Source organism: Oryx dammah, unplaced genomic scaffold (genome assembly GCF_014754425.2).
Source record: "Oryx dammah isolate SB20612 unplaced genomic scaffold, SCBI_Odam_1.1 HiC_scaffold_25, whole genome shotgun sequence".
NCBI lineage: Eukaryota > Metazoa > Chordata > Mammalia > Artiodactyla > Bovidae > Oryx > Oryx dammah.
Window position 1 is genome coordinate 102013605 of NW_024070209.1, and position 15655 is coordinate 102029259.

Consider the following 15655-nt stretch of genomic DNA (forward strand, 5'->3'; position numbering starts at 1 on the left):
GCCTAGGTCCTGGATGGGCTGGGGGTGGGGGTGAAGGAGGCGGCTGCCCACGCTGGGGTCACTGAGAGCCGGCCTGAGAGGGTGGCACTGGAAGGGGGCAAGCTTCCAGTGTGGAGGTTGGGCCAGAGCCATCTGGGCACCCTGTGTGTTCTGACCACGGGAGCTGGCACTGCCCCCTGGAATGTGCCCCTGGACCACTCGAACCTCGACTGGGATGTTGGCCTTTCCCACGGATGATGACTGGGAGCAAGGCGGTGTGTGTGGGGGTCACTTGGGCCACCCGCTCACGGAGCACACATGGGCCAGGCTTGCACACTCAGGCAGCTGTGCAAACCAGGCACACACCCACGGGGACAGCTCACGCAGCGGACCCGTGAGGAGTGCGGGGACGCAAGCCCTTTGTGCGCGCAGATGGCCACTCCCAGGCCATGTCCCTGGGTCCTGGCGGGCACGGGCTCTCTGGTCGCTGGCTGACTCATGGACCCGCCCTCCAGGATACCCTGTCCTCAGTGCTGGCTCTCATTTGCCCGTCACGGTCCAAGAACCTGACCCAGGAAGTGTTTCCGATGCTGGCAGCCAGCCTGGACCCGAAGTCCAGACCCTCCCCGATTAGGGCCTGTCGGGAGCCGTCGCGGCCCAGGACACGGGGGCCCTTCCTGCTCGGCCTCGGATGGAAGGCAGTGACACAGTCCAGAGGGAGGGCCTTGTGCTGTCCTGGAAGACAGCGCCCTTGTGGCCCCAAGGGTGAGTCATGGGTGATTCGGGGCACCTCGAGGCGGGGGTGGGGGGCCCGGCCCGGGCTGGCCGGCTGGCCCTCCTCCTGTATAAGCCCCCAAGCCCGCTGCTTCGGACTTCCCGTCTCTCCTGAGCTCAGACGTGTGACCCTAGCTGCAGCCATGAAGTGCCTCCTGCTCGCCCTGGGCCTGGCCCTCACCTGTGGCGTCCAGGATGCCCACATCCCCCAGACGGTGGAGGACCTGGACATTAGAAAGGTATGGGGTCTGGGGTGGAGGGTGGGCACCAGGGGCTGGAGTCCGGGGCTGAGAGGGGGCAGGAAAGCCTGGACCGCAGAAATCTAACGTGGGACCAGAGGAGGCTGGTCCTGGGGGCGCCACCTGGTCCCGCAGACTTTCGAGGGACTTGTCTCCAACCACCTGGTCCCCAGACTCTCCCATTTGCCCCTCCGTCCCAGGATGGACTCGTCCTCAGAGAGTCCACACCCTGAATGGGGGCTGACTTAGGACAATGAGGAGCCAGGGGGCAGGCAGAGACAGGGGTTGTTCCAAATATTCAAGAACCTCCCCCCTCCCACCCACGTGTCCGCGCACCACAGGTGGTCCCCAGGTGCACCCGGAACCCGCGTGTATCACACTTCCTGCGAACCCTGGCTGTGTAGGAGACAGCCAGGCCCGGCTGGGGTGGGACAGAGGGCCCACTGTGGGGCCGGGGCCCCCTGGGGCCCCCTGCCCGCCCCCGGAGTGTAGCTCAAGGTCCCTCCCCAGGTGGCAGGGACGTGGCACCCGGTGGGCATGGCGGCCAGCGACGTGCTCCTCCTGGAAGCCGAGAGCGGCCCCCGAGAGCGGCCCCCGAGAGCGGCCTCCCGAGAGTATACGTGGAGGAGTTGAAGCCCACCCCCGAGGGGGACCTGGAGATCCTGCTGCAGAAACGGTGGGTGTTCCCCCGCTCAACGTGGAATTCCCCGTCCCCAGAGCTGTGGACCCCCCCGGGGATGGGGTGTAGGTGAGACCAGGGCCCCAGGGACGGGTAATGGGATTCAGAGGTCCCCATCCCCTAGGAGCCTGGCCCAGGGCCATGGGGCAAAAAGGCCATCACACGGAGTGGCCCTAGGGTTGGTGTGGGGAGAGGCCCGTGTGTAGCACGCTGGGCATCAGGGCCTGGGCAGCTGCTGCCAGGAGTCCCGTCTGCCCCAGAGAGGTGGGGTGGAAACTTGAGGAATTCTGAGCCCTCAAGAGCCCAGCATCCTGGAAGCGCTGTGTCCAGGCCCCTTGCGGACGGGGTTAGTGTTGAGCTGCCCTGGGCCCTTGGCCCCCAGCCGCTGGCCTGCTGGGTTCCGGTCAGCTCTGCCTGCCCCGCTGTCCATCTCCTGGGTCGCCTGCGGGGGTCCATGGAGGGCCAGTCCAGGCGCCCGCCTGCCCTGTGGACACGTCCCGGAGCCCAGCTCCTGTCCCGCTACACGAATGACCCCTTCCCCCGCAACCGCCTGGCTTTTCAGGGAAAACCACGAGTGTGTGAAGAAGACCCTCATGGCCCAGAAGACCGAGGACCCTGCTGTCTTCACAGTCGACTGTGAGTGCCCCCAGCCCGGGCCCCGCGTGCCCTCGGGGTAGCCCTGGTCCACACAGAGCCCCGCCTGACGCTCTGAGGTGCTCACCGTCCTGGCATCAGGAGTCGGCTCGAGTCTGTGGCTTAGAGCTGCACGCCAGGCCCTGCCTCCTGACCCCCACTGAGGTCATTCTTGGGGTGACAAGGCCTGAGGCCCCCATGCCCTCCTGCAAAGGAGGCACCGCCTGCTTGGCAAAGGTGGAGGCCAGGGGGCAGGCGTCCTGTACATTGCGGGGTGGGTTCGGTGGGCAGACCCGTGGCCACCTCCCTGTTCACTAACTGGCCTGCCCTCCTTAAAAATCTCCAAAACAAACCAGACCGGTGGGCGGGCGCACTGTGCGTTTGCCTCTCCAATCTGGAACCTGCTTCTGGAACATTCCAGGCCTCACCCCCCAACCCCGGCCCTGGAAGCCTCCCTGGGACGCACCCCTGGGCCCCCAGATCCAGCCCGCCTGCCAGGGCCCAGCTGCCCTCTCTCCGATCCACAGGGCCTCTCGCCTCTGCTGTTTGTCACATCCTCTTTTTCATATATATTTCATTTCATGTATTTATTTATTTTGGGATGCTCCGGGTCTTCCTCGTGGCACGGCCTTTTCTCTAGTTGTGGTGAGCCGGGGCTACTCTCCAGCTGCAGTGCAGAGGCTTCTCTCGTTGCAGAGCACGGGCTCTAGGGCAGGTGGCTTCCATCGTTGCAGCCCATAGGCTCGGTAGTTGCGGCTCTTGGGCTCTAGAGCACAGCTTTATAGTTACAGTGCCGGGCTTAGTTGCTCTGCAGCCTGTGGGATCTCCATGGACCAGGGATCGAACCCGTGTCTCCTGCATTGGCAGGTGGATTCTTTGCCACTGAGTCACCAGGGAAGGACCCCCATCCTCTTTCTGAAAGGCAGTGGGTGTGGTGGGGACCCCCTGCTCCTCGCCTGCAGGACCTCGGGTCTGCTGGGGAAGGTGTCTGGACTCATCATCGTCCTGCTCCCAGTCAAGCCGGGATGAGGACCCCAAGGATGCAGGGTCTCCCCACGCTCCCCCAGGCCCCCCACCTCTGAAAGACAGAGCCATCGCCACCCTTCCTCTTGAAATACTCTCCCTCTGTCTCCACTCTTTGCAGCCTATGTATCACCCCAGACTCAAGTTCCACCCTGAATTATTTGTTGATTGCTCATGGACCCGGGCACCTACCCCCAGGGCGGGGGCCCACCTGGGATTTAGCGCCTGGGGGTGTGGACGAATAACTGACTGAATGGACGCCACGTGCAGGACACGGGAAGCAGTCTGCCCAAGCAGGCGGTAGGCACACAGAGCAGCTTTGCCGTAGCATCAACGTGTCAGAGCTGTCTCCAATCTCGGTCCGAGTGCGGGAGGGGCTGGTCTCAGCCGGATGATGCTGTCGGAAGTGTCCCGGCTGGGGGTCCATCAGACTAGTGCAGACAGCGGTGGGCTTTCTGCACCCGGTAGAGAGGGCGTCCACTCGGTGTCTGGAGACGGTACTGCCTGCCCAGTGGCTGCCGTGGGAAACGGTGCTCCCAGGCGATGCTCTGGGCCCCCCAGACAGGTGCGGTGGAGGGAGTCAGAAGAGATTTCAGGCTCCAGTCCGGCCCCTTTTGCAGATCACGGGGAAAGGAAGATTTCCATGCTGGACACAGACTACAGCAGCTACGTGATCTTCAGCATGGAGGGCCCCACGCCCACCGACGAGGGCAGCGTGATGTGCCAGTGTCTGGGTACGGGGGGACCCTGCAGAGCATGTCCGGAGGAGCTGAGCCTCACCAAGACGGGACCCTTGGTGGAGCTGTGAAGAAGGGGCACTCGAGATCCCCAACCTTCACGGCCCCTGGCGGCAGGAAGGGGAGGGGTCTACCTCGCCGGCCCCCAGGGGACACGCAAACCAAGGTCCCAGCCTTGGCACCAGACGCTGGTGGTCAGATGTAGGTGACACGTAGGGGGCGGAGTGCTTGGGACAAAGTCTGGGACAGGCGAGTGGGCTGAGGCAGAAGGCTCAGTGTCGTCTCTCCACAGGAGGAGGGGCCTCGCTGCCCAGTGGGCAGAACTGGCTAATATTAATCCAGCAGTCTTCTAGGAGGAGATTTTTAATGACTTCAGAACACTTTCAGATATGAAAGCAACTTTAAAGGGCGACCTTCTGGCCGAAGTAAATATAGTGGTGATGCTGCCTTTGCTCCCAAGGGGGCCTTGGGCACCGGGCAGTCGTGGCTCCTGGCCCTAAGTCAACCCGCTCGGGGTGGGGGGGGACCAGGCTAGTGGGGCAGGGGGTAGCGTTTCCTCCCGTGACTGTGCAGACAGACACCCCTGCACCGCCCCAGGGAGGAAGCGAAGAGGAATGGGGCTGAGGGGGTCGGGCAGGGGCCCAAGGCTTGCGGGGCAGGACCAAGCTCCTCGAGCCCCAGCACACTGGTGCCTCCTTCCTGGGCTTGCGCCCGGGTGGAGCCCTCGGGGTCTCTGGGCTCTCGGGGCTCTCGGGGCTGGGGCTGACTCAGGGCCTGACACCCCGCCCCACAGCCAGGACCCCAGAGGTGGACGACGAGGCCATGGAGAAATTCGCCGGGGCCCTGGTGTCGCTGCCGGAGGATGTGCAGATGGTTCTGGACCTGCGCCGGGGGACGGGTGAGCTCGGCAGCCCCTCTTCCCTCCCCAGGCCTCCCAGGAGGAGGGGGTGGGGTGCAGCACCCCGTGGGGGCCCCCTCCTCAGCTCCCTCTGTCCCAGGGCATCCAGTCCCATCCTGACCCCCCCATGACTCTCCCTCCCCTACAGGGCAGTTCCACGTCTAGGTGAGCCCCTGCCGGCGCCTCTGGGGTAAGCTGCCCGCCCTGCCCCACGTCCTGGGCACACACATGGGGTAGGGGCTGTTGGTGGGGCCTGGGATCCCCCATTAGGCCCGGGACCCCCCATGGGAATGGCTAGAAGCTGGGGTCCCTCCTGGCGACTGCAGAGCTGGCTGGCCGTGTGCCCACTCTTGTGGGGTGACCTGTGTCCTGGCCTCACTCACACGCTGACCTCCTCCAGCTCCTTCTGAGCAGAGCTAAGGGCCAAGGTGGAGGCCCAGGAAGTGGGTACCTAAGGGGGAGGCTAGGGGGGTCCTTCTCCTGAGGAGGAGCCATCCTGAAGCCCCAGCCACAGAGAGGCTGGCAAGGGTCTGGCAGGTGCCCCAGGAATCACAGGCGAGCCCCATGTCCATTTCAGGGCCTGGAAGCCTTGGCTCCTCTGGGGACAGACGACGTCACCCAGCCTCCCCCATCAGGGGGACAAGGAGGGACCGGGACCGCAGTCACCCCTCCTGGGACCCAGGCCCCTCCAGGCTCCTCCTGGGGCCTCCTGCTCCGGGCCGCTCCTCCTTCAGCAATAAAGGCGTAAACCTGTGTTCTCCCTTCTGAGTCTTTCCTGGACGACGGGTGGAGGGTGGAGGCGGGGACAGCTCAGAGGGTGACGGCAGGACCGACTGGGAAGGGTGATATCTGCCCCCCCCCCCAGCCCCCAGCGCAGCCTCCTCTGTCCCGGGGGCTGTTGGATGCAATTTTCCTTTACTATTCACCCACCTCTACTATCGCAGGGCTGCAGAAACCTTGTTTGCTGGTAGGGATGTTCACCCTGGAAATCATACATTTTCATTTATGTTTCTTAACAAAATCAATTTCTTGGCCCCTCCTGCCCTCCCCAGAGGTGGGGGTGTTGGAGCTCCAGGGCAGGGAGGGGCTGCAGCCTGCTCTGTGGATGCATCCACAGGGACAGCATCAAAGAGGCAGGGCCACTGTCCCCGCCCTCTTGGAGCTCAGGGCCCCCTCCCCACGGGAGCCATGGCCGGGCTGATCCACGCCCCACAAGAGAGAAATGGGAGCAAGAAACGTTCCACCGTTTCGGCTTCCTAAGCCCCTGCACGGTACTGAGGACGCTTCTTTCTCTCTGCAAGAGGCAGGAGGACAGGGTTGGGCGGACTGTCCAGCCACGTAACCCCCAGCTCTGACGCCCGCTCAGGGCTGGACCAGGCCGCAGGCCATTTGGCTCCACACCACGGCTCTCAGCTGATACCAAACCCCTCCAGAAGGAAAGCTCCCAGGCAGGAAAAGAGGAGGCAGGCCAAGACCCGGCCCCCGGGCGGTGGGAAGGACGGAAGCGCCTTTCTCTGACCGCCCAGGGCAGCAGCCATCCTGGCCAGGTGCTGCCAGGAGCTGCAGGCCAGCCTGCTCGATGTCCTGCCATCACTGCCCCTCGTCTGTCCCCTACCTGTAAAATGGGGTGCGCAGAAGGGGCGACCCCATGGGCCCTGGGTGAGGATGGAGGGAGAAATCAGCCATCCTGCTCCTGGAGCAGCGTCCGCACAGGAAGTGCTCCGTGACCACCAGAGGCCAGCATGGCTGCCCCGCCACCCCTGTCCTGCGACCCCGCCTTCTCCACCATCACCACCACCCAGTGGGGCCTCCATCTCCCCAGACGTCTGGGCCAGCCCAAGACGGTGTGACAGCTCCCCAGTGGGTACCTCCCGCCAGCAACACAGCAGTCCAAGTGACCCCCGACCGTCGAATGGATAAAGAAGCTGTGGTGTGCACACTGCTATGTTTAAAATGGATAACCAGCAAGGACCTACTGCACAGCACCAGGAGCTCCACTCCGTGTTGTGTGGCAGCCCGGATGGGAGGGGAGTTTGGGGGAGAATGGATACTTGTATATGTTCGGCTGACTCCCTTCTCTGTTCACCTGAGACCATAACAGTGTTGTTAATCGGCTATCCCCCAGTACAAAATAAAAGGCTTTGTTTAAAGAAGAAAATGTGGTACATACATACAGTGGGATATTATGCTGCCATAAAAAATAACGAATTAATGCCGTTTACAGCAACATGGCGATGGCACCCCACTCCAGTCCTCTTGCCTGGAAAATCCCCTCGACGGAGCAGCCTGGTGGGCTGCAGTCCATGGGGTCACTGAGAGCTGGACATGACTCAGTGACTTCACTTTCCCTTTTCACTTTCATGCACTGGAGAAGGCAATGGCAACCCACTCCAGTGTTCTTGCCTGGAGAATCCCAGGGACGGCGGAGCCTGGTGGGCTGCCGTCTATGGGGTCGCACAGAGTCGGACACGACTGAAGCGACTTTGCAGCAGTAGCACAGCAACATGGATAGACCTAGAGATGATCATAGTAAGTGAAGTCAGCAGACGACAAACATATGATATCGCTTATTTGCGGAATCTGAAAAAATACGGTACAAATGAACTTATTTACAAGATAGAAATAGAGTCACAGATGTGAAAAAACAAACATAGTTGCCAGGGGGAGAGGGGAGGGATAAACTGGGAGATGGGACTGCTATCTACACTACTATATATAAAACAGATAACTAATAAGGACCTACTGTGCAGCACAGGGACTCTACTCAATACAGTTGCCTGTATGGGAAAAGAATCTTAAAAAGAGTGGGTATATGCACGTGTATAACTGGTTCACTTTGCTGTACAGCAGAAACTAACACAACAGTGTAAATCAACTAAGAATTAATTTAAAACACAAGAAAAACATAGTCAATTGAAAGCAAGCAGAGCCAACTCTGGCAGAGTTTAATAGGAAACTTTCCCAAAAGACCACGGGTGGCCAGACTTTCAATCTGGACAAGATGGTGTGAACCTGTCTCCCCGCTGGTATTTCTCAAAGTAGTGTAAGTGCTATGTCCAACTCTTTGCCACCTCTCCAGGCTCCTCTGTCCATGGGGTTCTCCAGTCAAGAATACTGGAGTGGGTCGCCATTCCCTTCTCCAGGGGATCTTCCCAGCCCAGGAATTGAACCTGGGTCTCCCACGTTGCAGGCAGTGTGTACTGTCTGAGCCACCGGGGAAGCACTCATCTCTCTCTGCTTCTCCCCAGATGTGTACACACCCAACATCAGAGCTTCCAAGCACAAGAAGCAAAGCTGATGAGCTGAGAGGAGAGAGAACAGACCTATGATTCGAACTGGGGCTGAACATCCCCGCCCCTTCGAGCAAGTGACCGAGGGGACAGAGTAAAACCAAACAGTCAGTGACAATCTGCACTGCGCGACCAACTAGCAGGGTCTGCCTGGCTCATACAGAACACTCCACCCAATGCCAGGACACACCTCTTCCCTGCACCATGGACCAGTCACCAAGATAGCCCATACTCCAGACCCTACAAGTGAAGGGCCCTGTCCTCCAAGGCTGCCCCCAGACCCCACTGCAGATGCCAATTGGAGCTGTTACCGGCACTCTGACCACTCCACTCCGGGCCGAAGATGAAGGTTCCAGTGACCCCCTCCTCGGGTTCGATTAATCTGCTAGAGCAGCTCACAGAGCTCTGAGGAACATTTTACTCACTCGATCACTGGCGATTTATAAAGATTATACCTAAGGAAGAGCCAGGTGGGAGAGCTGTGTAGGGCAAGGAACGGGAAGGGTTGAGAAACGTCCGTGCCAGGCGTATCACTCTCCTCGAGTTCCCACGTGTTCACCAACCTTGTGAATACAATACACCTCAGCAACCTTGACCGCTCACCCTGTCCTTTGGGTTTATTCTTTGTGTGTGCGTGCGTGCTCAGCGGTGTCCGACTCTGTGCAACCCCGAGGACTGTAGCCCACCAGGCTCCTCTGTCCATGGAATTCTCCAGGCAAGAATACTGGAGAGGGTTGCCATGCCCTTCTCCAGGGGATCTTCCCAAACCAGGGATCGAGCCCACATCTCTTGCATCTCTTACGTTGGTAGGCAGAATCTTTAGCACTGAGCCACCTGGGAAGCTAAAGAAAACTACACCAGGACACGAATAGCAAATTATTCAAAACCAGCAACAGAGAAAACAATCAGGGGAAAAAAAGGAACAAAGTTAAGGATGGCAGCACTTTTAAGAATGATTTTTGCTGGAAATTGTCGTGTTATACACTCCATTAGGTTAAAGAAAGCCCCTTCTGTTTCTATTTAAATAAAAGGTTTTGTTTTGGCTTTTTGCTTTTAACCAAGAATTGCTGTTAAACTCTGACCAACATGTTTTCTGCTTTGAGATAACTAAATTGTTTTTCTTTAACCTACTGAGGTTGTAAATTGCATTAATACGTTTTATAACATCAGATGATCCTTGCATTGCAGGGGAAAAAACAGTCACGATGGATTGTTATCCAGTGGCGATTTTATTTTCTACTCATGCCCTGGGGTACATTTTCCACTTACATTCTAGGCAAGCTTTCTTATACTGTTGTGTCTTTTCTTTCTAAACACCAGCTGATCAAACTCAAATGAGATGCATTTACCTTCCAGGTGACAGAGCTCGAGTCAAACATATTAGAAATAATATCATATGGATGTCAATTTAAAGAAGTGCCATATTCTTTACTACCAGCCTCTGGTTCTTTCCACAGAAGGAATTACTACAGGAGCTATTAAACTAAAGAACCTCCACTGCTATATAAACCTGCCGTAGTAATTAAAATAATTATCCTTGTAATAATTGCATTATTCAGTTCAGTTCAGTTCAATCGTTCAGTCATATCCGACTCTTTGCAACCCCATGGACAGCAGCACACCAGGCCTCCCTGTCCATCACCAGCTCTCGGAGTTTACCCAAGCTCATGTCCATCGAGTCGGTGATGCCATCCAGCCATCTCATCCTCTGTCTTCCCCTTCTCCTCCCACCTTCAATCTTTCCCAGCATCAGGGTCTTTTCTAATGAGTCAGTTCTTTGCATCAGGTGGCCAAAGTATTGGAGTTTCAGCTTCAGCATCAGTCCTTCCAATGACCACTCAGGACTGATCTCCTTTAGGATGGACTAGTTGGATCTCCTTGCAGTCCAAGGGACGCTCATGAGTCTTCTCCAACACCACAGTTCAAAAGCATCAATTCTTCAGCGCTCAGCTTTCTTCACAGTCCAACTCTCACATCCATACATGACTACTGGAAAAACCATAGCTTAACTAGACAGACCTTTGTTGACAAAGTATTGTCTCTGCTTTTTAATATGCTGTCTAAGTTGGTCATAACTTTGCATCCAAGGAGTAAGTGTCTTTTAATTTTATGGCTGCAGTTGCCATCTGCAGTGATTTTAGAGCCCCCCAAAATAAAATCTGCCACTGTTTCCACTGTTTCCCCATCTATTTCCCATGAAGTGATGGGACCAGATGCCATGATCTTAGTTTCCTGAATGTTGAGCTTTAAGCCAACTTTTTCACTCTCCTCTTTCACTTTCATCAAGAGGCTTTTTAGTTCTTCTTCACTTTCTGCCATAAGGGTGGTGTTATCTGCATATCTGAGATTATTGATATTTCTCCTGGCAATCTTGATTCCAGCTTGTGCTTCTTCCAGCCCAGCGTTTCTCATGATGTACTCTGCATAGAAGTTAAATAAGCAGGGTGACAATATATAGCCTTGACGTACTCTTTTTCCTATTTGGAACCAATCTTTTGTTCCATGTCCAGTTCTAACTGTTGCTTCCTGACCTGCATACAGATTTCTCAAGAGGCAGGTCAGGAGGTCTGGTATTCCCATCTCTTTCAGAATTTTCCACAGTTTATTGTGATCCACACAGTCAAAGGCTTTGGCATAGTCAATAAAGCAGGAGTAGATGTTTTTCTGGAACTCTCTTGCTTTTTCCATGATCCAGCAGATGTTGGCAATTTGATCTCTGGCTCCTCTGCCTTTTCTAAAACCAGATTGAACATCAGGAAGTTCACGGTTCACGTACTGCTTTTTTACTTTTAAATAATTTTGCTCTGGAGAATGGCTTAGAAAACAGCTGTTTCCCAGAATTTAACACATCGTTCAACCAGACATATTCTTAGCAAGCACTCAAGACTTTCCGTGAAGCGGGTGTATTTGTAAATTCTGGTCACACAGAGCTGATTCACAAGCACATCTCTTGCTCTGTGGCACCAGTCTTTTCCCCAAGTCTCCCTTCTGAGCTTCGTGGTACCCTTTGCTGCATTTCCCAAGGAGAAGGCGGAGACTCTGGTTTCAGAATGTGTGTTTCCCTGAAAGAGGCGCCGAGCAGACCTTGCGTTAGGCTGTCTCATCTGAGACGCCCATCCTGCTCTCGGCCGTGTTTCTGGACGTAGGGCCATAGACCCCACAGGGTAGACTGGGGGGGTTTGGACCTGGGCCTACGTTTGATCCCAGGAGCGGTAGAAAAGTCAGAGAAACATATTTTGCAGTCTTTTTTTAAAAAAATCTTTATTATTAGCATTACTAAACCAAACTCGGATCCTCTCACTCACACGCAGTAAAGCCACTCTCCTGATGCCAGGGTCATGGTGAAGAAAAGGGCAATGCTTACTGTAGGTGCCAAGCAAGGAGTCCAAGCCACTAGTGCTCAGAAGACCCAAACTCCCTGAAGGCTTTCAGGGAAGGGTTTGTCAAAGAGAGAAGTGGGCTACAGGCTATGTGGGCTACAGGGTATCTGATCAGCTTGTGGACATTCTTATCGGTTAACGTTGAGGTCATCGCGAGTCACCATGGTCAGCCTTCTAGTTCCACCTGATCTGGGGTCCGCCCGGTCTGTGGGCAGCATATAGTTACCCTCTTCCACCTGGTGGTGGGGCGGGGCGGGGGCTCTCAGTATCTGCAGAAAAACTCACAGGACATGGCTCAGGATACTCTCGGTAGCCCTTGTTTAGTCGCTAAGTCCTGTCACTCTTTTGTGACCCTGCGGACTGTAGCCCTGCAGGCTCCCCTGTCCATGGGATTCTCCAGGCAAGAACACTGGAGTGGGCTGGCGTAGCCCTTGAGGAGGAATTAAATGTCGGGGACTTTGCTTAATGGCTAAGCTATTACTGTATTTAGTTGTTTGACTGTTTCCCTTTCTTCTGTATTTTCTCACTTCTTTGATTAAATGTACTCTTTGGAAGTGCGGGAAAGCTTAGAAGGCTAAATTACAGACAAGAGCAGGCGGAGGACATGGGGATGGGGGAAGCCTATTTTGGGGAGGCCCCATGGGGGCCAGCTCAGTTTCATTAGGACATGGGCGAGGGCGTTGACTCCTCCCTGCCCCAGGACACGGTTGACCATATTTTTCCTGATGTATTTGAACTGCAATCCTATAAACAAACCTTCATCAAAACTCAATCATGCGTCCTCCTAACTCATTCACTCCTGCGTCTATTCCTTCCGCAAACACAGACCCTGCTGGGAGATGAATGAGCTCATAGCCCTGACCTGGAGCAACTCTATCTCATCTCCCTTGTTCTATGTGTTTTCTCTCAGCAGCCCCACCGTGCTTTTAAGAAATTAGGAGACGAAGAAGGAACGATGACTCTCTAAGTCACTCAGTCTAGTCCCAACTTGTTAGGTCCAATCCAAACCATGTGTGTTGAGGCACGTGCATTTTGGTGACCTTCAGGAGGCCATTCTGAGAATTAGCACAGTTGCCCAGGAAGCAGTCACTGTTTTGGATGCTTCCATTAAGCAAGGCTCAGAACCGAGTCATCTGCAAACACTCAGGTTTCGCAGTTCAGATAACACACCTGTCTCATCTGCGCCCTCTTGACTACTTCTTCCGTCACACTCAGGACCAGGACCTCACCTGCTGCTTAGCTGCTCAGGCTTCAGCGTGCGCAGCACCACCCGGCGCTTTGTCATCAACAAGGATCCTGAGCCCCGACGCTTGTGTACGGAATCTCAGTCTTGCTGTGGGCCCGGTCACGGCTCGTTAGCTCCAAACTCCCCTCATGCACATTGCTGCTGGAAGTCAGACCCAGAGAGACAAGGGCAATGACCTCTTAATTCCTGATTGTGTTTTTAATATTTCATCTAATGTATCTTAAATATCTTTACTAAGATAATCTTCTCAAAAATCTCCAACAGCTGCTTATTGTCTAGTGAATTAAGCAAAATGTTTATCTGACTTTCTGAGATTTCCAAAAATGTAAACCGAGTTAAAATTTTAATTTGTTCACTCCTAATCTACACAAAGGGCTTTCTTGGCGGCTCAGAGGTTAAAGCGTCTGCCTCCAATGCAGGAGGCCTGGGTTCGATCCCTGGGTCGGGGAGATCCCCTGGAGAAGGAAATGGTAACCCACTCCAGTATTCTTGCCTGGAGAATCCCATGGACGGAGAAGCGTGGTAGGCTACAGTCCACAGGGTCACAAAGAGTCGGACACGACTGAGCGACTTCACTTTCACTTTCAATCTACACAAAACATATACACGGTTATCTCATGTTTCTTTAATACACATTATCCTTTTTGCCTCTAGCTTTGCTCGTTCTATTCCTTCTTGTTAAGTTCTTGTCCGTGCTGCAAGTCTGTCTCAAATGTTTCCTCTTCCTTAAAAGGAATGTCCTGCCTACGCTTTCTTCTAGGAGTTTTAGCTTCAGGTGTACATTTAGGTCTTTAATCCATCTTGAGTTTATTTTTGTATACAGTGTTAGAAAGTAGTCTGGTTGGATTCTTTTACATGCAGCTGAAGAGTTTTCCTTATGAACAAAGCTAGTGGAGGTGATGGAATTCCAGTTGAGCTGTTTCAAATCGTGAAAGATGATGCTGTGAAAGTGCTGCGCTCAATATGCCACACATTTGGAAAACTCAGCAGTGGCCACAGGACTGGAAAGGGTCAGTTTTCATTCCAATCCCAAAGAAAGATAATGCCAGAGAATGCTCAAACTGCTTCACGATTGTACTCATCTCACACGCTAGTAAAGTAATGCTTAAAATTATCCAAGCCAAGCTTCAGCAATATGTGAACCATGAACTTCCATATGTTCAAGCTGGTTTTAGAAAAGGCAGAGGAACCAGAGATCAAATTGCCAACATCCGCTGGATCATCAAAAAAGCAAGAGAATTCCAGAGAAACATCTATTTCTGCTTTATTGACTATGCCAAAGCCTTTGACTGTGTGGATCACAATAAACTGTGGAAAATTCTGAAAGAGATGGGAATACCAGACCACCTGACCTGCCTCTTGAGAAATCTGTATGCAGGTCAGGAAGCAACAGTTAGAACTGGACATGGAACAACAGACTGGTTCCAAATAGGAAAAAGAGTACATCAAGGCTGTATATTGTCACCCTACTTATTTAACTTATATGCAGCGTACATCATGAGAAATGCTGAGCTAGAAGAAGCACAAGCTGGAATCAAGATTGCCAGGAGAGATATCAATAAGCTCAGATGTACAGATGACACCACCCTTATGGCAGAAAGTGAAGAGGAACTAAAAAGCCTCTTGTTGAAAGTGAAAGAGGAGAGTGAAAAAGTTGGCTTAAAGCTCAACATTCAGGAAACTAAGATCATGGTATCTGGTCCCATCACTTCATGGCAAATAGATGGGGAAAAGTGGAAACAGTGGCTGACTTTATTTTTTTTTTTTTTTTGGTCCAAAATCACTGCAGATGGTGATTGCAGCCATGAAATTAAAAGATGCTTACTCCTTGGAAGGAAAGTTATGACCAACTTAGACAGCATATTAAAAAGCAGAGACATTACTTTGTCAACAAAGGTCCGTCTAGTCAAGGCTATGGGTTTTCCAGTAGTCATGTATGGATGTGAGAGTTGGACTATAAAGAAAGCTGAATGCCAAAGAATTGATGCTTTTGAACTGTGGTGTTGGAGAAGACTCATGAGAGTCCCTTAGACTGCAAGGAGATCCAACCAGTCTATCCTAAAGGAGATCAGTCCTGAGTGGTCATTGGAAGGACTGATGCTGAAGCTGAAACTCCAATACTTTGGCCACCTGATGCAAAGAACTGACTCATTAGAAAAGACCCGGATGCTGGGAAAGATTGAGGGCAGGAGAAGAAGGGGAAGACAGAGGATGAGATGGTTGGATGGCATCACCGACTCAATGGACATGAATTTGGGTAAACTCCGGGAGTTGGTGATGGACAGGGAGGCCTGGCATGCTGCGGTTCATGGGGTCACAAAGAATCGGGCACAACTGAGTGACTGAACTGAACAGAAGAGTTTTCCCAGCACTGTTTATTGAAGAGACTGTCCTCCTCGTTGTGTATTCTTGCCTCCTTTGTTGTTGATTAATCAGCCATCATAGTTGAGTTCATTTTTGGACTCTATTCTGTTACATTGATCTCTGTGTCTGTTTTCATGTCAGTACCATACTGTTTTGGTGACTGTAGCTTTGAGCTATAGTCTGAAGTCATAAAGCCTGATACCTCCAGCTCTGTTCTTCTTTCTCAAGATTATGTTCTGCTGTTTGGGTCTTTAGTGTCTCCACACAATTTTTAGAACTGTGAATTAGAATAGTTCTGTGAAAAATAATGCTGGCATTTTGATAAGGATCGCGTTGAATCTGTAAAGCTACAGATATAGTCCCTGGGTAGTATAGTCACGTTAACAATATTAACTCTTCAAATCTGTGGGCAT

At 53.6% G+C, this 15655-nt stretch overlaps 1 protein-coding gene across 1 annotated transcript; it reads left to right on the plus strand.

Moving 5' to 3' along the window:
• The first annotated feature begins 896 nt into the window (after positions 1–896).
• LOC120852317 (beta-lactoglobulin-2-like) lies at positions 897–5127 on the plus strand. The gene is given in 7 exon segments (XM_040225734.1): positions 897–992; positions 1503–1577; positions 1580–1668; positions 2234–2307; positions 3948–4061; positions 4858–4962; positions 5111–5127. Coding segments are annotated over 7 exon segments (570 nt in total).
• The last annotated feature ends 10528 nt before the right edge of the window (positions 5128–15655 follow it).